At 47.5% G+C, this 23,290-nt stretch overlaps 1 protein-coding gene across 1 annotated transcript in view; it reads left to right on the forward strand.

The window, feature by feature from the left end:
- Positions 1 to 23,290, forward strand: part of LOC132825026 (F-actin-monooxygenase MICAL3-like) — a 483,930-nt gene that overhangs the window by 229,102 nt on the left and 231,538 nt on the right. Inside the window, exon 13 of the mRNA XM_060840028.1 lies at positions 19,365 to 19,512. Coding sequence (XP_060696011.1) covers positions 19,365 to 19,512 — 148 coding nt within the window. The remainder of the gene's footprint in view (positions 1 to 19,364; positions 19,513 to 23,290) is intronic.

The following is a 23,290-nucleotide window of genomic DNA, read 5'->3' on the forward strand; positions in this document are numbered from 1 at the left end:
TGAGAAAATTTTCCTGAACACACTTAACAAATTCCTCCCCATCCAAGACCTTAATATTCAGTCCTTGTTGAAAAGTTAAAATCCCCTACTATTATGACTCTATTATTCTTACAGCTACTTGTGATCTCTCTATATATTTGCTGCTCAACTTCATAATGACTATTGATGCCCTGACAATTCAATCCCATCAAAGTGAGCATCCCCTTTTATTTCTCAATTCTTCCCATATAGCTTCACTGGATGCTCCCTCAGGCAATATCTTTTCTAAGTACTATCATGGCAGAATCACAGAGTCCCTACAATGTAGAAGCAGGCCATTGGCCCATAGAGGAGAAAGTGAGGTCTGCAGATGCTGGAGATCAGAGCTGAAAATGTGTTGCTGGAAAAGCGCAGCAGATCGGGCTGCATCCAAAGAACAGGAGATTCGACATTTCGGGCATAAGCCCTTCTTCAGGAATGAGGAAAGTGTGTCCAGCAGGCTAAGATAAAACGTAGGGAGGAGGGACTTAGGGGAGGGGCGATGGAGATGTGATAGGTGGAAGGAGGTCAAGGTGAGGGTGATAGGCCGGAGTGGAGTGGGGGGGCGGAGAGGTCAGGAAGAAGATTGCAGGTTAGGAAGGTGGTACTGAGTTCGAGGGATTTGACTGAGACAAGGTGGGGGGAGGGAAATAAGGAAACTGGAGAAATTTGAGTTCATCCCTTATGGTTGGAGGGTTCCCAGGCGGAAGTTGAGGTGCTCTTCCTCCAACCATCATGTTGTTATGGTCTGGCGATGGAGGAGTCCAAGGACCTGCATGTCCTTGATGGAGTGGGAGGGAGAGTTAAATGTTGAGCCACGGGGTGGTTGGGTTGGTTGGTCCGGGTGTCCCAGAGGTGTTCTCTGAAACGTTCCGCAAGTAGACGGCCTGTCTCCCCAATATAGAGGAGGCCACATCGGGTGCAGCGGATGCAATAGATGATGTGTGTGGAGGTGCAGGTGAATTTGTGGCGGATATGGAAGGATCCCTTGGGGCCTTGGAGAGAAGTAAAGGAGGGGGTGTGGGCACAAGTTTTGCATTTCTTGCGGTTGCAGGGGAAGGTGCCGGGAGTGGAGGTTGGGTTGGTGGGGGGTGTGAACCTGACGAGGGAGCCACGGAGGGAGTGGTCTTTTCGGAACGCTGATAGGGGAGGGGAGGGAAATATATCCCTGGTGGTGGGGTCCATTTGGAGGTGGCGGAAATGACGGTGGATAGGGCCCACTCCGACCCTCCAATGAGCATCCCACCCAGACCCAGTTCCCCTACCCTACCCTACCTCATACTGTCTCTCCAACCCTGCATTTCCCATGGCTAATCCACCATCCCTGGACACCATGGGCAATTTAGAATGGCCAGTCCACCCAACCTGCACATCTTTGGACTGCAGGAGGAAACCGGAGAACCTGGAGAGGACCAATGCAAACCCAGAGAGAATGTGCAAACTCCATGTAGCCAGTCACCCAGGGGTTGTATCAAACCCGGGTCCCTGGCACTGTGAGGCAGCAGTGCTAACCACTGAGCCACCTTGCCAAGTTGATGTTTTCCCTCCTCTCTTGCCTCCCCTTTATCCTTTCTGTAGCTTTGTTACACCAGAACATTGAGCTGCCAATGTCTGTCCTGTCCTCCCTCTGTTTCTGTTTTAGCAATGATATACCAGTCCCATGTCCCCATTCACATCCTGAGTTCATTTGTCTTACCTGACAGGCCTCTTGCATTGAAATAAACGTAGTTTAATTCATCAGTTTTCCCTCGTTCCTGACGTGCTCTTGTCTGCCTTGTCAATTTAATTCGCTCTCATTACCACAGATTCATACAGCTCAGAAATGGTCTTTCCGCCCATCGAATTTGCACCGACATAATTACCACTAAGAGTGCTCCAACTCTAATTTCCTGCACTTATTCCATATCCTTGAATGTAATGACCTTTTTTAAAGGTCATCACCTTCCCACGCCGTGCATTTCAGATTCCCACTACCTGCTGATTGAAAATATTCTTTCCCAAATCCCTCTGAATCTCCTGCCCCTTATCCCAAACTATGCTATCTCACGATTGATTCCTCAACCAAGGGGAACTGCTGCTCTCTATTCCCCATGCCCATACCCCTCAAAATCTTATTCAACTCAATCATGTCCACTTCAGCCTTCCCTGCTCTAAAGAAAACAATCCAAGCCTATCTAGTCTCTCCTTACAGCTCAATTTCTCCAGTCCAGTCAATGTCCTGGTGAACCTCCCCTCCACCTTCATAGTGAGGTGACCAGAACTGCACACACTATTCCAACTGTGGCCTAACCAATGCTCTGTACAACGCCAACATTGCCTCCTTGCACTTACACTCTGTGCTATGACTGTTGAAAGCAAGTATCCCATGTGCCTAGGGTGGAAGCTAGGAAATTTTTTCCGTTAGGCGAGTAGACTAGGACCCATGGACACAGCCTTAAATTTAGAGGGGGTCAATTCAGAACAGAAATGCGGAGACATTTCTTCAGCCAGAGAGTGGTGGGCCTGTGGAATTCATTGCCGCAGAGTGCAGTGGAGGCCAGGACGCTAAATGTCTTCAAGGCAGAGATTGATAGATTCTTGATGTCTTGAGGAATTAAGGGCTACGGGGAGAATGCAGGTAAGTGGAGTTGAAATGCCCATCAGCCATGATTGAATGGTGGAGTGGGCTCGATGGGCCAAATGGCCTTACTTCCACTCCTATGTCTTATGGTCTTAATTATTCTATTCGCATGCACTGCCGACTTTAGGAATCTGTGAATAATTACCCAAGATCCCTCTCTTCTTCTAAGCTACCAATGTCCTACCATTCCTTAAATACTCCCTCGTCTTATTTCTTCTTCCAAAGTGCCCATCTGACCAACCCATCTACAGAACAACCTCGGTTATCCGAACATCAATTATCCACATTTCAGATGATCCGAATGTTGAAGAAATTAGCCTAATGAAGTAGGGATCACAAAGCACAGTTCGAAGTGAAATTGACAAACCGTTTATTAATACGGCATGATTTGGAGATGCCGGTGTTGGACAGGGGTGTACACTGTTAAAAATCACACACAACACCAGGTTATAGTCCAACAGGTTTAATTGGAAGCACACTAGCTTTCAGACCATCGCTCCTTCATCAGGTGATTAATCAGACAATCACCTGATGAAGGAGCGTCGCTCCGAAAGCTAGTGTGCTTCCAATTAAACCTGTTGGACTATAACCTGGTGTTGTGTGATTTTTAACTATGAATACAGCGATATCATGGCAGAGAAATTGACTAAGCTGGGACAGCACAGACAGTCTGTCCAGGTAGCCAAGAATTCTCTTCCTCGAACTGAGGATGAAGCCGGGTTTTATAGGAATCTTGTACGATAAGGTTAATTAAAATGGGAAAGATACAGTATATTTGGAAATGGAGTAATCCAGTTACAATGATAGTTGAAAACCAGTTACCGGGAGAATATCCTGATTTTCGATAGTCTTCAATCTTGACAGTATCAATGAGTTCTCAATGTGCTCAGGAGATTCCAGCTCTCTCTGCAGGTAGGTGAGAATGTCTCTTTTGAAACAGTAAGGTGTTTCCATTGTTCCTGTCCTGGGACCAATGGCCTGGGTGGTGCCTCTCTGTCTGATCTGTCCTTTGTGTGGCTTTGGTATGGCTGTGTTATGAGACTGCCCTTGGGGCTTTGGGACAGCTGTATTGACCGGGTATTGTTAGTGTGTTTTGGGAAGTGTATTCCCTTGTCTACGAGTGCTGCCTGTTTCACTTGTCGGCCTGTTTGGTCATTTCTGAGGCATTCTAGGTGTTTCTGGTATAGAAACTTGACCAAGTTTGCTTTCCTGTGTTCTGTGTGGGCCTATTATGGGTAGGCAGGGTGGCAGATCTTTTCCCACACCGAACAAGATCTCAATGTCCCTTAAAAATATTATTCGTTATCCGAGCAATCAGTGATCCAAACAAAATACTCCCTGCCCGGTTCGTTTGGATAATCAAGGTTGTTGTGTATATCTTCTTGTAATCTTCTTCACTATTAATCACCTTATCAATCATGGTGATATTTCCAAATTTGCTTAACATTCCCCTCCATATTTTCATCTACATTGTTTATGTATATAACAAATAAAAAGAGTCCCAGTCCTGACATTGGTAGGGCAGCTTTGAACACCGGCCTGCAGTCATTCAAACAGCCTTCTACCACCACCCTTTGTGTTCTATTACTAAGCCATTTTGTGATCCATCTGGTCAGTTTTCCCTCAATTCCATATATTTTAACCTTTTCAATCAGTCTCATGTGAGACCTTGTTGAAAGCTTTGCTAAAGTGCACATAAACTGCCTCAACTAAACTTCCCTCATCCACACACTTGATCACATTTTCAAAACATTGTAACAAATTTGTTAGGCATGTCCTCCCTCTGACAAAGCCATGCTGGCTATCCCTAATTAACCCAGTCTGCAATTTCCTGGGTCATCTCAACCACCCTTCTTAAAAAAAATGGAACCACATTAGCCATCCTCTGGTCTTCTGGCACTTCCTCTATGGCTTCTGTAACTTCTGTACTAATCTCAACCTTCCCTTCTGTCTCGCTGTTGTTTAGGATCCCACCCCTGCCACTCTAGTGTAAACCCACCCAAGCAGCTCTCCCAAATCTCTCCTCCAAGATATTGGTTCCTGCTCCAGTTCAGGCACATGGCACCAGAAGAGTTAGAGATGACTACCTTTTTAGATTAGATTACTTACAGTGTGGAAACAGGCCCTTCGGCCCAACAAGTCCACACTGACCCGCTGAAGCGCAAAGGTGGGCGGCACGGTGGCACAGTGGTTAGCACTGCTGCCTCACAGCGCCTGAGACCCAGGTTCAATTCCCGACTCAGGCGACTGACTGTGTGGAGTTTGCATGTTCTTCCCCTGTCTGCGTGGGTTTCCTCCGGGTGCTCCGGTTTCCTCCCACAGTCCAAAGATGTGCGGGTCAGGTGAATTGGCCATGCTAAATTGCCCCTAGTGTTAGGTAAGGGGTAAATGTAGGGGTATGGGTGGGTTGTGCTTCGGCGGGTCGGTGTGAACTTGTTGGGCCGAAGGGCCTGTTTCCACACTGTAAGTAATCTAATCTAATCTACCTTTGAGGTCCTCTTTTTAACCTCCTGCCTAAGTCCCTGTATTCACCCTGAAAAATCTCATCCCCTTTCTACCCATGTCGTTGGTACCGACATGTACAACCACTTCTGCTGCTCACACTCCCCTTTGAGATTTTGCTGCCACCACTCTGAGAGGTCCTTTGTCCTGGCACCAACGAGTCATCACACCACCCTGAAGTCTTACTTGCCTGTGCCCCTGACTAGACAGTCCCTTATTGCAATTGCTGGGTTGGACTTTGCCATACCTTGCTGTACAACAGAGCCAGCTGTGTTGCCACGGACATGCCTGCTGTGCTGTTTTCCCACACTCCCAACAGGATCTAAAATGCTAGATGGATAATTATACTTCTGTAATTATACAATACCTAGTCTAGAATGGCCTGTTCTCTAGTTGATCCCTCAACATATTGTACCAGAGAACCATCCCAATCATAGTGCAGGAATTTCTCCTCGATGGTATCGTTCTTGGTTTGAATTACCCAATTCAAATGCAGATTGTTTTTTAAAGACGAGTACAACACTGGACTTCAGCCCACCATGTCTGTGCTGATCGTGATGCCATTCTAAACTGATCCCATCTCCCTGCTTGTGGTCAATATCTCTCTATTCTCTGCCTATCCATGTGTTGGTCTAAGTGCCTGTTAAACGTTGCTATCATTTGTCCATCTATCAATTCCCCTTGTAGTGCATTCTTGGCACCTACCACTCTGTATAAAAAAAAGCTTCCCTCTCACATCTTGTTTAAACTCACCCCCTCTTGCCTTTCATCTGTGTTCCCTAGTATTCCACCCTGGGAACATTTCCATCCTGGGAAAAAAGATGCTGACTGTCCATCTAATCCATGCCTCATATACTTTTATGTCCTTCCATCAGGTTGCCCTCAGCCACTGACACTCTAACAAAAAGTAACTAAGTACATCCAACCTCTTCTTGTAGCAAATGCACTCCAATCCAGGCAACATCATAATTAACCTCTTTTTCACTCTCTCGAAAGCCTTCACATTCTTCCTGTAATTCAGTGAACAGAAGTGCATACAATACTCCAAATATGGCCTGGCCCAAGTCTTTATGACATGACTTGCTAACTTTAATATTCAGTGCCCCAGTAAAGGCAAGCCTTCTTTACCACTTTATCCACTTGTGTTGCTACTTTCAGGGAGCTAGGGACTTGCACCCCAATAACCCTCTGCATATCAATGCTCCTAATGACCCTACCATTTACTGTATAACTGTATACTGTATATTGAAGTCGCCCATAATTAAAGTTGTACCTTCATTGCTTGCATCTCTAATTTTCTGTTTTAAGGCCTTCCCCAATACCACCACCATGGTTTATTTGTGACCCTCACTATCATTTTCTGCCCCTTGGGGTTTAAAAGCTCCACCCGTACAGAGTCAATTTCACCAGAGTTAATATCCTTCCTCACTATAGCGATAATTTCCTTGTTTTAAACCGGTAATGCACCCCACCTCCTTTTCCTTTTTGTCTGTCCTTCCAAAAAAATTGGATACCCTTGGATAATCATTTCCAATCCTTGGTCACCCTGCAGGCTACTTCTCAATAAACCCATCTGTATCATCTTCGTATATATCTATTTATGTGACTTATTCACCTACACTTTGTGAATGCTTCATGCATTGAGACACAAAGATAGTTCTGTTTGATTCTTGCCCTTGAATTCTCTGCCTGTCACTTTTTAAAATTTCCCTGTCTGTCTTTTATTTTTACCCTTGTTTCCTTCTGTTCTGTTGCACAGTATAGGTTTCCATTCTCCTTCCATGAGAGTGTAATGGTGGCAGGTAAATTTGTATGAAGAGATGTCAGTGTCTCCCATAATTGACACTTTTTCCCTGATATCTGCTCCCATCCCTCGTATCTGTGCCCTTATCTCCATTTTGACACTCCTGCCTTTGTATCCACCCTTCACATCCCAGATTGTCTCCTCTCTCTGGTGACTGGAGCTGAAAATGTGTTGCTGGTTAAAGCACAGCAGGTCAGGCAGCATCCAAGGAACAGGAAATTCGACGTTTCGGGCCAGAGCCCTTCATCAGGAATGAGGAGAGGGTGCCAGGCAGGTTAAGATAAAAGGTAGGGAGGAGGGACTTGGGGGAGGGGTGATGGAGATGTGATAGGTGGAAGGAGGTCAAGGTGAGGATGATAGGCTGGAGTGGGGTGGGGGGCGGAGAGGTCAGGAAGAAGATTGCAGGTTAGGAGGGCGGTGCTGAGTTCGAGGGAACCGACTGAGACAAGGTGGGGGGAGGGGAAATGAGGAAACTGGTGACTGCCTGTCCTTATTCATATCCATTACACTCATTCCAACTTGAATCATCTCTCCTCCAATGCTGCTTACAATATTGACCCTTCTCCCGCCATATTGATCCCCACCAGATCAAGTCATCTCCCCCCGTGCCCCCACCATATTGACACTCCTCTCCCTGTTGACTCCTGTCCCACTGCTGTATCAACTCTCAACCCCCAGCCCACACTCTCTCAACCCCCTGTCCACACTCCTCTACTATATCAACACCCGTTGTATCAATTCCCTTCACCTGAATTGACCAGCTACATCGACTCCCCTGCCCCTGTTTCCACTACCCCTCTCCATATCAGCTCCAATTCTCGCAAAATATCTCAACAACTGTTGTATCAATCCCGCCATATTAACTACCACTCCAATCATCCTGTACTGAACACCTCACTGCCGCGTCCTCAGCCTGTACCAACCCACCTCCCATTCAGGACCAAAACCCACATGCCATACCCATCCCCAGTATCCTGCACATCCCCCCCATCCTCTACCCATCCCCCCCATCCTCTACCCATCCCCCCCATCCTCTACCCATCCCCCCCATCCTCTACCCATCCCCCCCATCCTCTACCCATCCCCCCCATCCTCTACCCATCCCCCCCATCCTCTACCCATCCCCCCCATCCTCTACCCATCCCCCCCATCCTCTACCCATCCCCCCCATCCTCTACCCATGCCCCCCATCCTCTACCCATGCCCCCCATCCTCTACCCATCCCCCCATCCTCAACCCATCCCCCCATCCTTTACCCATCCCCCCCCATCCTCAACCCACCCCCCCATCCTCAACCCATCCCTCCATCCTCAACCCATCCCCCCCATCCCCTACCCATCCCCCCATCCTCTACCCATCCCCCCATCCTCTACCCATCCCCCCATCCTCAACCCATCCCCCCATCCTCAACCCATCCCCCCATCCTCAACCCATCCCCCCATCCTCAACCCATCCCCCCATCCTCAACCCATCCCCCCATCCTCTACCCATCCCCCCATCCTCTACCCATCCCCCCATCCTCTACCCATCCCCCCATCCTCTACCCATCCCCCCATCCTCTACCCATCCCCCCATCCTCTACCCATCCCCCCATCCTCTACCCATCCCCCCATCCTCTACCCATCCCCCCATCCTCTACCCATCCCCCCATCCTCTACCCATCCCCCCATCCTCTACCCATTTCCCCCATCCTCTACCCATTTCCCCCATCCTCTACCCATTTCCCCCATCCTCTACCCATTTCCCCCATCCTCTACCCATTTCCCCCATCCTCTACCCATCCCCCCATCCTCTACCCATCCCCCCATCCTCTACCCATCCCCCCATCCTCTACCCATCCCCCCATCCTCTACCCATCCCCCCATCCTCTACCCATCCCCCCATCCTCTACCCATCCCCCCATCCTCTACCCATCCCCCCATCCTCTACCCATCCCCCCATCCTCTACCCATCCCCCCATCCTCTACCCATCCCCCCATCCTCTACCCATCCCCCCATCCTCTACCCATCCCCCCATCCTCTACCCATCCCCCATCCTCTACCCATCCCCCCATCCTCTACCCATCCCCCCATCCTCTACCCATCCCCCCATCCTCTACCCATCCCCCCATCCTCTACCCATCCCCCATCCTCTACCCATCCCCCCATCCTCTACCCATCCCCCCATCCTCTACCCATCCCCCCATCCTCTACCCATCCCCCCATCCTCTACCCATCCCCCCATCCTCTACCCATCCCCCCATCCTCTACCCATCCCCCCATCCTCTACCCATCCCCCCATCCTATACCCAACCCCCCCATCCTATGCCCATCCCCTCCTATAGCCAACACCCCCATCCTATGCCCACCCCCCCCCCCCATCCTGTACCCATCTGCCCATCCTTTACCCATCCCCCCATCCAATACCATACCCCCATACTGGACCAATCACCTATCCTGTACTCTCACCCCCATCCAAAACCCATCTGATACCCATCCCTCCATCCTGTACAAACCCTCCATCTTATACCCATCACTCCATCCTACACAGATCCTCCATCCTTTACCCATTCCTCCCATCCTATGCCCATTCCCCTCATCCTGTACCGAAACCCCAAACCTATACAGACCTCCCAATCCTATACCGTCTCACTCATCCTGTACCAATCCCCTCATCTTGTATCCACCCCCACATAGTCAGCATGGTTTTGTGAAGGGCAGGTCATGCCTCACGAACCTCATTGAATTCTTTGAGAAGGTGACTAAGGAGGTGGACGAGGGTAAAGCCGTAGATGTGGTGTATATGGATTTTAGCAAGGCGTTTGATAAGGTACCCCATGGTAGGCTACTGCAAAAAATACGGAGGTATGGCATTGAGGGTGAGTTGGAGGTTTGGATTAGGAATTGGCTGGCTGGAAGAAGACAGAGGGTAGTAGTTGATGGTATAGGTTCATCTTGGAGTGCAGTTACCAGCGGTGTTCCGCAAGGATCTGTTTTGGGACCATTGCTGTTTGTCATTTTTATAAATGACCTGGAGGAGGGGCTAGAAGGTTGGGTGAGCAAGTTTGCGGATGATACGAAAGTCGGTGGAGTTGTTGACAGTGAGGAAGGATGTGGCAGGTTACAGCGGGATATAGATAAGCTGCAGAGCTGGGCAGAAAGGTGGCAAATGGAGTTCAATGTAGCTAAGTGTGAAGTGATTCACTTTGGTAAGAGTAACAAGAAGATGGAGTACTGGGCTAATGGTCGGATACTTGGTAGTGTGGATAAACAGAGGGATCTTGGTGTCCATTTACACAGATCTCTGAAAGTTGCCACCCAGATAAATAGTGCTGTGAAGAAGGCATACGGCGTACTGGCTTTTATTGGTAGAGGAATTGAGTTCCGGAGTCCTAAGGTCATGTTGCAGTTGTATAAGACTCTGGTGCGGCCGCATCTGGAGTATTGTGTGCAGTTTTGGTGGCCATACTATAGGAAGGATGTGGAGGAACGGGTGCAGAGGAGGTTTACCAGGATGTTGCCTGGTATGGTAGGATGATCATATGCGGAAAGGCTGAGGCACTTGGGGCTGTTTTCATTGGAGAAAAGAAGATTTAGGGGTGACTTGATAGAGGTGTACAAGATGATTAGGGGTTTAGATAGGGTTGACCATGAGAACCTTTCTCCACGTATGGAGTCAGCTATTACAAGGGGGCATAGCTTTAAATTAAGGGGTGGTAGGTATAGGACAGATGTTAGGGGTAGATTCTTTACTCAGCGAGTCATGAGTTCATGGAATGCCCTGCCAGTAACAGTGGTGGACTCTCCCTCTTTATGGGCATTTAAACGGGCATTGGATACGCATATGGAGGAAAGTGGGCTTGGATCGGCGCAACATCGAGGGCCGAAATACTGCACTGTATTTTTCTATGTTCTATGTTCTATGTTCTATTCTGTACCAACACTCCCTCATCCTGTACACACCACTCTATCTGGTGCCCATCTCCTTGTCCTGTACTCACCTCTTTGTGTGCTGACCACCCATGTGCTGTGGAGAAAGTAAGGACTGCAGATGCTGGAGATCAGAGTCAAAATGTGTGGTTCTGGAAACGCACAGCCAGTCCGGCAGCATCTGAGAAGCAGGAAAGTCGACATTTTGGGCATAAGCTCTTCATCAGGAATGTGGGCTGAAAATGTGTTGCTGGTTAAAGCACAGGAGGTCAGGCAGCATCCAAGGAACAGGAAATTCGACGTTTCGGGCCAGAGCCCTTCATCAGGAATGTGGGGGCAGGTGGGGATGGGACTAGAGGGCTGAGAGATAAATGGGAGAGGGGTGCAGCTGGGGGGCCATTGCACTGTGGCTGACCTCTTCAACTCCCCCTCCCACTCCCCCAAGGACATTCAGGTCCTGGGCCTCCTCCATCGCCAGATCCTAGCCACCCAACGCCTGGAGAAAGAATGCCTCATCATCCGCTTTGGGACCCCCCCAACCACACGGGATCAGTGTGGATGTCACCAGTTTCGTTATCCCAGATCCAACCCACCAACTGGGTACCGCCCTCCTAACCTGTCCTACCTGGCCAACCTCCTCCTCACCTATCTGCTCCACCCTCCACTCTGACCAATCACCATCCCCCCCCCACTTTCATCTATCTATCTCATTCCTACCCCCAGCCCCATTCCCCTCCCATTTATCTCTCAGTGCCCTTGGGCCCCCCTCACATTCCTGATGAAGAGCTTATGCTCAAAATGTCGACTCCCCTCCTCTTCAAATGTTGCCTGTGTTTTTCCAGGGCCACACTTTCTGACCCCTATCCTGCACTGACTCTCCTTATCCTGTACTACCCCCTCCTCTTGTACTGATCGCCCCCACCCTGTACTGACACCCCTCTTTATCCTGTACCAACTTCCCTCATGCCCCCCTGCAATGACTCTCCTCATCTCCCTCGTCTCATCCTGAACCAACTCTCCACACCCAGCACTGATTTCTAATCCAGACATTACCCTCTTCCACCTTCCTGCTTCGTCAAATGTTTTGCTCTTGTATACTATGTTCCCAAAAGAATTGTGCAAGTGTAAGAATGAGGAGTTGTTTTTGAGAGGTAGTCACTTTGGCTCCATCTCTCATTAAGGCTGATGATGCTTCTTGGAAGATCTGCTGGATGTGTGGTTGCTCTTGACAAATCAGCTGCTGGGCCTGTGGCCCCTTTGCAGAGTTGCTGCAACTGTTCCCATTGTCAATTTCCTTGCTTAGTGTTGGACCCGAGTGTTCAGAGACAGCTGCGGTATCAGAGCAGAGTAGGGGACATCCCACACTGTCTTACTCCAAGATGAAAAAAAGTAGATTGGGAATCAAGAGAACAAGGGCTCCATTCCTGGTCTGGAAGGTTGTAACATTTCTGTTTTCAGCAGCAGGAAGAGCGAAAGCTTGGACCAGGGGCCTGTCAGGAAAGGTGAGTCACTAATTTAAATCTTTAAAACCTTACCTCAGAGAACAGAGGTTTCTGGGAAAGGAGGGACTTCTTTTTTTTTCCCCTCAGCTACATAACTGAGTGTTTTCTAAACTCGACACCCTACCCTTGCAGGGTCTCCCATCTCCTCTAACGTTAAACACCAGGGACATCAGGTAAGCTTCTCTTCTCTACTTTCTGATAAGGGGACTAGCAGGGATAGCAGCGCAGGGAGAGGAATGTTCCTCATGCATGATGTTTGAGGTGAGGGATGCCATTAGTGACCCATCCAAGTACATCTGTAGGGAGTGCACCCAACTCTCGCTCCTCCAAGACCGTGTTAGGGAATTGGAGCGGGAGCTGGATGAACTTTAGACCATTCGGGAGGCAGAGGCTGTGATAGCTAAGAGTTACAGGGGAGTAGTTACCCCTAGGCACGACGAAAGCTGGGTAACTGTTAGAAGGGGGAAAACAGTCAGTGCAGGGATCCCCTGAAAAAGACAGTATGCCATTTTGGATACTGTTGGGAGTGACGACTTACCGGGGTCATGCAATGAGGTGCAGGACTCTGGCACAGAGTCTGTCCATGTTGCATAGAAGGGAAGGGGGGAAAGTAGGAGTGTGTTAGTCATTGAGGACTCAATAGTTAGAGGGTCACATAGAAGGCTTGTAGGGAACAAAAGAGACTTGCGGTTGGTGTGTTGCCTCCCAGGTGCCAGGATCTGTGATGTCTTGGATCGTATCTTTGGGGTCCTGAAGGGAGAGGGTGACCAGCCTCAAATCGTTGTCCATGTAGATACCAATGACATAGGTAGAAAGAGGTATTGGGATGTAAGGCAGGATTTCAGGGAGCTAGGGTGGAAGCTGAGAGCGAGAACAAACAGAGTTGTTATCGCTGGATTGTTACCCGTGCAACATGATAGTGAGGCAAGGAATAGGGAGAGATATCAGCTGAACACGTGGCTGCAAGGATGGTGCAGGAGGGAGGGTTTCAAGTACTTGGATAATTGGGGCTCATTCTGGGGAAGGTAGGACTTGTACAAACAGGATGGTCTTCACTTGAACCAGAGGGGTACCAAATTTGCTGGTGCTATTCGGGTGGGTTTAAACTAGCTCAGCAGGGGAATGGGAACCTGAGATGTAGTTCCAGTGCGCAGGAGGACAAGGACAGGATTTCACAGTCACAGGAGTGTGCTGGCAGACAGCATGCTGGTTTGCAGTGTGTCTACTTCAATGCCAGAAGTATCCAGAATAAGGTAGGTGAGCTTGCAGCATGGGTAGGTCCCTGGGAGTTTGGTATTGTGGCCATTTCGGAGACATGGATAGAGCAGGGTCAGGAATGGATGTGGCTAAAAGAAGTTTTGATGATGACTCGTCCACTGAGGTGGTATGGGCTGAGGTTAGAAACAGGAGAAGAGAGGTCACACTGATGGGAGATTTTTATAGGCCTCTGCAAAGTTCTAGGGAGCTGGCGGAGAGGATCGGCAAAACGATTCTGGGTAGGAGTGAAAGGAACCGGGTGGTCATTGTGGGGGACTTTAACTTCGCCAACACTGACTGGAAATGCTATAACTCCAGTACGTCGGACGGATCAGTTTTTGTCCAATGTGTACAAGAGGGTTTCCTGACACAGTATGTTGAAGGGCCAACAAGAGGGGAGGCCACATTGGATCTGGACTCGGTAATGAACCAGGCCAGGTGTTAGATTTAGTGTACTGTGGAGAAAATCAACAGCCTTGGATTCAGTCGGGGTTCAGTGACAGAGTTTATTGTACAAGGGAATACCGGAGCTTCGGGGAGAGAAAAACACCAACAGCACAGTGGCCAGCTACGATTCTTCTTTCAACCTGGAGCACATGTCAAGATACTTTTATACATTTTGTAACATAATAGGTCAGTGATGAGGTTATTGTCTTTGTAGCATAGTTTGCCTATTGTAAACATTGCAGAATCATTGATAGTTTTGGAGCAGTCGTTGTCAGTTCCAGCGCAGCCTTTGTTAATTTCAGTGCGGTCGTTGTCAGTTTCAATGCGGACATTATCAGTTTCAATATCTGCACGGAGGTCCATTGGCGTAGTAATGGCCGCTAATCACTCTTCCTGAAAGGGACGATTACAGCAGCCATCACTTTGTATTGACTCCATATCAAGCTGTTAGCATTTCTATCAACGGGGTTGGCTGGACCCAGACCCCTCGGCAGGCAGTGTATGCTACTCGTGTATTCTCTCCCCCACCCGTCTTAAACTAATTAACTAGGTTGTAAGTGTGTTGTGCTGGTATTCTGGTGGCCCCAGGCAATGTCTATATTTGCTCTGCTGTCTCTCTCGATATTGTGGTCTGGCAGCCATCTTGTGTGTTAAGTGGCCATCTTGTGTGTCCATATGCCTAGTGTCACCCTGCCCCATGCCATCTCCCACTTCAAGTGGTAGGTGAACACTTTGGAGATACTGATCATAATTCAGTTGTATTTAGTTTAGCAATAGAAAGGGATAGGTACATGCCACAGGGCAAGACTTATAGATGGGGGAAGAGCAATTATAATACAATTAGGCAAGACTTAGGAGGCATAGAATGGGATAGCAAAATGCAGGGGATGGGGACAATTGAAATGTGGAGCTGGTTTAAGGAACAGGTATTGTATATTCCTGATAGGTATGTCCCTGTCAGGCAGGAGGAAGTGAAAAGATAAGGGAACTGTGGTTTATGAAAGAAATTGTATCTCTTGTTAAGTGGAAGAAGGAGGCTTATGTGACGTTGAGACAAGTTGGTTCAGATGAGGCGATGGAGAGTTACAGATTAGCTAGGAAGGATCTAAAGAGAGAGTTAAGAAGAGCAAGGAGAGGACATGAGCAGTTTTAGCAGGTAGAATAAAGGAGAACGCTAAAGCTTTCTATAGGTATGTGAGGAATAAAAGGATGACTACGGAAGGAATAGGGCCAGTCAAAGACAGAAGCAAAATTGTGTGTGGACCCTGTGGAGGTGCTAAATGAACATTTCTCATCTGTTTTCACTCAGAAAAAGGAAAATATTGTCAAGGAGAAGACTGAGATACGGGCTATTAAATTAGAAAGGATTGAGGTTAGTAAGGACGAGGTGTTATCAATTCTAGAAGGTGTGAAAGTAGAAAGTCCCCTGGGCCGGATTGGATTTATCGGAGGATTCTCTGGGAAGCTGGAGAAGAGATGGTGGAGCCTTTGGCCTTGATCTTTGAGTCGCCATTGTCTACAGGTTCAGTACCAGAGGACTGGAGGATTGCAGATGTTGTGCCCTTGTTCAGCAAGGGCAGTAGAGATGACCCAGGTAATTATAGACCAGTGAGCCTTACATCTGTTGTAGGAAAGGTTTTGGAAAGGATTATAAGAGATACGATTTATAACCATTTAGCAAGCAACAATTTGATTGGTGATAGTCAACATAATTTTGTTAAGGGCAGGTCATGTCTCTCAAACCTCATTGAGTGTTTTGAGAAGGTGTCCAAGCATATGGATGAGGGTAGGGCAGTTGATGTGGTGTACATGGACTTCAGTAAGACCTTTGATAAGGTTCTACATGATAGGCTGATGGAGAAAATGCAGAGGCATGGGATTAAGGGTGGATTAGGAACTGGCTTTCTGTAAGAAGTGTTGTGCACGAGGTTCTGTTTTGGGACCACTGCTGTTTATCATTTTTATAAATGACTTGGACACAGGCATAAGTGGATGGGTTAGTAAGTTTGCAGATGACACTAAAGTCGGTGGAGTGGTGGGCAGTGTGGAAGAATGTTACAGGTTGTAGGGGGACTTGGATAAACTGCAGAATTGGGCTGAGAGGTGCCAAATGGATTTCAATGCAGCTAAATATGAGGTGATTCACTTTGGGAAGAATAACAGGAAGGCAGAGTACTGGGTCAATGGAAAGATTCTTGGCAGTGTGGATGTGCAGAGGGATCTTGGAGTCCATGCGCATAGATCCCTGAAAGTTGCCACCCAGGTTGATAGTGGTGTTAAGAAGGCATTTGGTGTGTTAGGTTTTATTGGTAGAGGGATTGAGTTCCAGAGCTGTCATGTCATGCTGCAACTATACAAAACGCTAGTGTGGCCCCACTTGGAATATTGTGTACAGTTCTGGTCAGCCCATTACAAGAAGGATGTGGAAGCATTGGAAAAGGTACAGAGGAGATTTACCAGGATGTTGCCTGGTCTGGAGGGAAGGTCTTACATGACATAGCTGCAAATGTGTTGCTGGTCAAAGCACAGCAGGTTAGGCAGCATCTCAGGAATAGAGAATTCGACGTTTCGAGCATAAGCCCGAAGGGCTTATGCTCGAAACGTCGAATTCTCTATTCCTGAGATGCTGCCTAACCTGCTGTGCTTTGACCAGCAACACATTTGCAGCTGTGATCTCCAGCATCTGCAGACCTCATTTTTTACTCTTACATGACATAGAACATTACAGCGAAGTACAGGCCCTTCAGCCCTCGATATTGAGCCGACCTGTCATACCAATCTGAAGCCCATCTAACTTACACTATTCCATGTACGTTCATATGTCTGTCCAATGACGACTTAAATGCACTTAAACTTGGCGAATCTACTATCGTTGCAGGCAAAGCATTCCATATCCTTACTACTCTCTGAGTAAAGAAACTACCTCTGACATCTGTCCTGTATCTATCACCCCTCAATTTAAAGCTATGCCCCCTCGTGCTCGCCGTCACCATACTTGGAAAAAGGCTCTCACTGTCCACCCTATCTAACCCTCTAATTATCTTATATGTCTCTATTAAGTCACCTCTCGACCTTCTTCCCTCTAACGAAAACAGCCTCAAGTCCCTCAGCCTTTCCTCGTAAGACCTTCCCTCCAGGCAACATCCGGGTAAATCTCCTCTGCACCCTTTCCAAAGCTTCCAGATCCTTCTTATAATGTGGTGACCAGAACTGTACACAATACTCCAAGTGCGGCCACACCAGAGTTTTGTACAGCTGTAGCATAACCTCCTGATTCCGGAACTCAATCCCTCTATTAATAAAAGCTAAAACACTGTATGCCTTCTTAACAACCCTGTCAACCTCGGTGGCAACTTTCAAGTATCTGTGTACCTGGACACCGAGATCTCTCTGCTCATCTACACTACCAAGAATCTTACCATTAGCCCAGTACTTTGCATTCTGGTTACTCTGACCAAAATGAATCACCTGACACTTGTCCGCATTAAACTCCATTTGCCACCTCTCAGCCCAGCTCTGCAGCTGATCTATGTCTCTCTCTGTAACCTACAACACCCTTTGTCACTATCCACAACGAGGAAAGGCTGAGAGATTTGGGTCTGTTCTTATTGGAAAGAAGAAGGCTAAGACGGGATTTAATAGAGGCATACAAAATGATCAGAGGATTAGATGGAGTGGGCAGTGAGAGTCTTTTTCCAAGGATGATGACATCAGCTTGTATGAGGGACATAGCTGTAAATTGAAGGGTGATAGTTTTAAGACAGATGTCAGAGGCAGGTTCTTTACGCGGAGAGTGGTAAGGGCATGGAATGCCCTGCCTGCCAACGTAGTTAACTCAGCCACATTAGGGGCATTTAACAGGCCTTGAGTAAGCATATGGATGATGATGGGATAATGTAGGGGGATGGGCTTAGATTAGTTCTCAGGTTGGTGCAACATTGAGGGCCGAAGGGCCTGTTCTGTGCTGTAATGTTCTATGTTCTAAAGCTAGAGTAGCACAGGCTGAGCAAAATGAACATCTCACAATCTTGATCAGGCCCTGGGGATTTATGCACCTTTGTGTTGTAATGCATCTAGCATCTTCTCTTCTGTAATATGCAGTTTTCAAGATATCACCATTTATTTCCCCAAGTTCTCTACTATCCTTCTCCACTGTAAAAATTGACATGAAATACTCGTTTACTATCTTACCCATCTCCAGTGGTTCCACACATCGATTGCCTTGTTGATTTTCAAGAGGCCCTAGTCAATGATCAACTCCTTAGTTTTGCAGAAAGAGGTAGTTGTCTTTACACCATGTCACTACACTGTCTATCTCTTTCCTGTTTTGTCATTGTTTAAGATCTGACCCACTATGGTGGTGTCATTAGCAAACTTGCTAAATGGATTTAGAGCAGAATTTGGCCACACTTTCGTGAATGCATAAGGAGTTTAGTAAAAGGCTGAGTATGCAGCATTGAGGTGCACTGGTGTGGAGGATTATCATGGAGAAGGCATTATTGCATATCCTCACTGAGTGCAGTTTGTAGGTCAGGAAGTTGAGGATCCAGTTGCAGAGGGAGTCAGAATCCTAGGTCTCAGAGTTTGGAGATGAGGTTGGTTGGAATTATGGTGTTGAAGGCAGAACTAAAATGAATAAATAGGAATCTGATGTAGGTGTCTTTGTTATCCAAATGTTTCAGGGATGAGTATAGGGCCAGGGAGATGACATCTGCTGTGGACCTGTTGGGATGGTAGGTGAATCCAGCATTCTGGGAGGCTGGACTTGATGTATGTCCTTACTAACCTCTCGAAGCACTTCATATTGATGGATATCAGAGCCACCAGGGGGTAGTCATTAAAGCACACTGCCTGATTTTTCTTTGGCACCGGGATGATAGTATCTTCTTGAAGCAGGTGGGAAGCATATCTACTACCTTCAACTCATATCGCACCCCCCTCCCCCCCCCCCCACCCCCACCATCCTGTATCCAACCTCATCTTCACAAATTGGCTCCCTTATCCCATATTCATTCCCCTCTGGTGTATCTGCTCTCATTTTGTTTTATCAACTACACTCATCTTATATATGCTACCCTTATCTCATATTCACTCTGTGCTTTCTCCTTTTTCCACTCCCTCCCCCATGTATCTGCTCCCCACTTTCTGTATCCACTCTAGTCATTCCATTGCAGTTTCCATCATCCTGTATCAACTCCACACTCTCTATATCAACTCCCATTACTCGCCTTCTTTCCTCACCCGTATTGGCTTCACTTACCTAGTATCAACTCCCCTCATGCTATACCCTTTCTGTTTTTTACAGATTCTTTGGCCCGATCGCATAAGCTACTCGCTTGGTGCCAGAAGCAGACCCAGGGATATAAGAATGTCAATGTGGTTGACCTGACTACGTCATGGAAGAGTGGCCTGGCACTTTCCGCTATCATTCACCGTTACCGGCCGGATCTGATGTGAGTGCCCTGTGCAACCAAGCACCACTCTGGAAAAGATCCCAATAGATTAGCCTCATGGAATCCTCAACATTGATACATCTGACCAAACTGTTGCTTATTTCCTAATTGTGTTTGTCACAAATGCTTGCTGTACCATCATTTTCTGTTCTTAGATTCAAAGGGTCATACAGTGCAGAAAAGGCCCTTCGGCCCATTGAGTCAGCACTGACATAACTATCACTAAAAGTGCGCTAATCCCAATTCCCTGCACTTGCCAGATATCCTTGAATGTTATGATATTTTGAAGTATTCATTCAAATAATGTTTACAGTTTGTCTGGCCTCCTACTGGAAATGAAGGAACAGGAGAATCAGGAGATTATGCCTGAAATGTCGATTCTCCTGCTCTTTGGATGCTGCCTGACCTGCTGCGCTTTTCCAGCAACACATTTTCAGCTCTGATCTCCAGCATCTGCAGACCTCACTTTCTCCTCCTCCTGGAAACATCAGCTCCACATCCACTCTATCCAGGCCTCTCAGTATTCTGAAAGTTTAAATCAGATCCCACTCATTCTTCTAAACGCCACCAAGTACAGACGTAGAGCCCTCAACAGCTGCTCATACAATAAGCCCTTCATTCCCCCCCCACCCCGGGATCATTCTCGTAAACCTCCACTGGACCTTCACCAACAGTAGCACACCCTTCCTTAGATATGGGGTTCAAAGCCACACACAATGTTCCAAATGCGATCTGACGATAGCCTTGGATTGCCTGAGCAGTATCCCTGCTGTTGTGTTCTCACAGTCCAAAACTGAGCACCAACATTACATTTGCCTTCTTAACTGCCAACTGGAGTTGCATGGTAACCTTCAGAGAATCCTAAACTAGTATGCCCAAGACCCTTTGTGCTTCAGACTTCTGAAGCCTTCCCCCATTTAGAAAATAGTCCATGCCTGTACTCTTCCTGCCAAAGTGTATAACCTCACCCTTCTCCACATTGCAGTCCATCTGCCAAGCCTTTGCTAATCCACTTGCCTAGTCCTTCTGCAGCTTCCCCACTGCCTCAAAACTATCTGCCCCTCGATCTATCCTTGTGTCTTCCTTACGAAACTTCACTAGCCGCCAGCTGCCATTCTGAGAAATGATCCCATTTATTCTTACTCTCTGCCTTCTGCTGTTCAGCCCATACTCTATCCGTGCCAATACCTTGTCCTTAACACAATGGGCTCTTACTTCACAGCCTCCTATGCCCTCCTCTCCAGCACCTTAGCAGAGGCCATCTGGAAATCCAAATAGATCATGTCCACTGGATTGTCTAATTTGCTTGTTACCTCCTCAAAGAATTCTAACAGATTTTTCAGGCATTACCTCCCCTTGACAAAGGTCTGCTGACTCTGCCCTATTTTACCACGGTTACTAACTGGTTAGTACTACAGCCTCACAGCGCCAGGGACACAGGTTCAATTCTAGCCTCAGTGTGGAGTTTGCACATTCTCCCTGTGTCCGCGTGTGTTTCTTCCAGGTGCTCCAGTTTCCTCACACAGTCCAAAGATGTGCAAGTTAGGAGGATTGGCCATGCTAAATTGCCCATAGTATCCAGGAATATTTAGACTGCATGGATTAGCCTTGGGGAATGCAGATCTACAGTGATAGGGTAGAGGTGGTGAGTTTGGGTGGGATGCTCTTAGAAGAGTCAGTCTGTACTTTTTGGGCCGAATGGTCTGTTTCCACACTGTAGGGATTCTATGGACACCATTCATTTTGCCATGTGAGGAGGCGAAGGCCTAGTGGCACCGTCGCAAATGATTAATTCAGAAACTCAGTCAGTCTCTTGGGAACTGGGGCAGAAATCCTGCCACGGCAGAATCCGAACTCAACAAAAATTCTGGAATTAAGAATCCAATGACGACCGTCAGACACACCCATCTGAGTCCACCCAGTGTCCACTAGGGATGGAAATCAACCAGTCTCACCCAGCCCAGCCCATTTACAACTCCAACCCTACAGCAATACGGCTGACCCTGATCCACCCTCTGAAATAGCCCAGCAACCCCAGCTGTGTCAGTTGCTGCAAAGTCTCAAAGAAATGAAACCGGGCAGCATCACCTGGTATCGACCTTGGCACCAGAAATGGCAAAGGCAGAAACAGCCCTGTCAACCCTGCAAAGTCCTTCTTCCCGACACCTGGAGTCCTGTGCCAAAATTGGGAGAGTTGTCTTACAAACTAGTCAAGCATCAGCCAGCATTAGTCATACTGGTGGAATCGTACCTTACAGCTGATCGGTCCCAGACACCACCACCACCTTCCTTGGGTATGTCCTATCCCTCTGACTGAGATGGCTGCACAGTAGTACACAGTCACGAGGGAGTTGTCCTGGGACTCTTCATATTGACTCTGGACCCCATGAAGTCTCATGGCTTCAGGTTAATCATGGGCAAGGAAACCTCCTGCTGATAACCATGTATCATCCTCACTCAGCTGGTGATTCAGTAATCCTCCATGTTGAACAACATCTGGAGGAAGCACCGAGGGTGGTAAGGGTACAGACGGTACTCTGGGTGGGAGTTTCAATGTCCACCACCAATGGTGGCTCAGCAGCAGCACTACAGACCAAGCTGGTTAGACCCTAAAAGATGTTGCTACTAGACTGGGTCTGCGCCAGATGGTGAGGGAAACAACACCTTACCAATCTGCCGGCTGCAGATGTATCTGTCAGTGACAGTATTGGTAAGAGTGACCACCACACCATCACCATGGAGACAGAGCCCCACCATCACACCAAGAACAACCTCCAGCATGCTGTGCTACACCAACTGATTGACCTGTAGTTCCCATATTTATTCCATGCTCTTTGAATAATGATACCACATTTTCCATCCTCTAATCCTCCAGCACCTCTACTGTGGTCAGAGATGAATTGAACATTTTTGCATGCACCCCTGCTGTTTCTTCTCTTTCCTCAGTCAGTAACGGGGATACCTGTATCTGGGCTTGGATTAATTCTGAGTAAATGGGGATGAAGCTTGTGCTAATGCAAAATAGGTGGAATGGCAAGTTGCGAAAGGAGTACAAACAATTTACAGAGAGATTTTAATAGTTAAGTAAGTGGGCAGAAAGTCAACAATTAGAATATAAATAGGGAAGATGTGAAGTTCATTTTGGAAGGGAGAACAAAAAAAAACAGTATTTAAATGGAAATGCGGAAAGCTGCAGCACAAAGGACCTGAGAGATACTTGTACATGAAACACAGCAGGTTAGCACACAGATGGAGCAGGTAAACTGGGGAAGGACAATGGAATGCTGGCCCTTACTTCAAAGAGGTTGGTTTGTATGAGCAGGGAGGCTTTCCTGCAACTGTACAAGGTGCTTGTGTGACCATATTTGGATACGGTGAGCAGTTTTGGTTCCTTTTTTAAAGAAATATATCTTTTAACTGGAGGTAATTCAGAAAAGCTTCACCAGCATGATCCCTGGTATGGAGAGATTGTCTTACAAGCAAAGATAAAAGAAGGTTTTGATATGGTGCCACATGGCAGGTTGGTTAAGAAAATAGGAATGTTTAACATTGATGGATCCTCAACAGCATGGATAGCAAAAAGATAGGAAAGAGTGGGTCAGTACAGCTGGGCATTTCTCAGACTGGAAATTAATTTAAAGTGGTGTTCCTCGGAATAGTGTTGGGACCCTTGCATTTTCTGATTTATATAAATGATTTGGAGGTGGTTTTTGCAATTCTATGTTTGCAGATGATGCTAAACGGAAGAGAATAGTGAATTGTGAGCATGATGCTGAGT

This window comes from Hemiscyllium ocellatum, chromosome 19, assembly GCF_020745735.1.
Source record: "Hemiscyllium ocellatum isolate sHemOce1 chromosome 19, sHemOce1.pat.X.cur, whole genome shotgun sequence".
NCBI lineage: Eukaryota > Metazoa > Chordata > Chondrichthyes > Orectolobiformes > Hemiscylliidae > Hemiscyllium > Hemiscyllium ocellatum.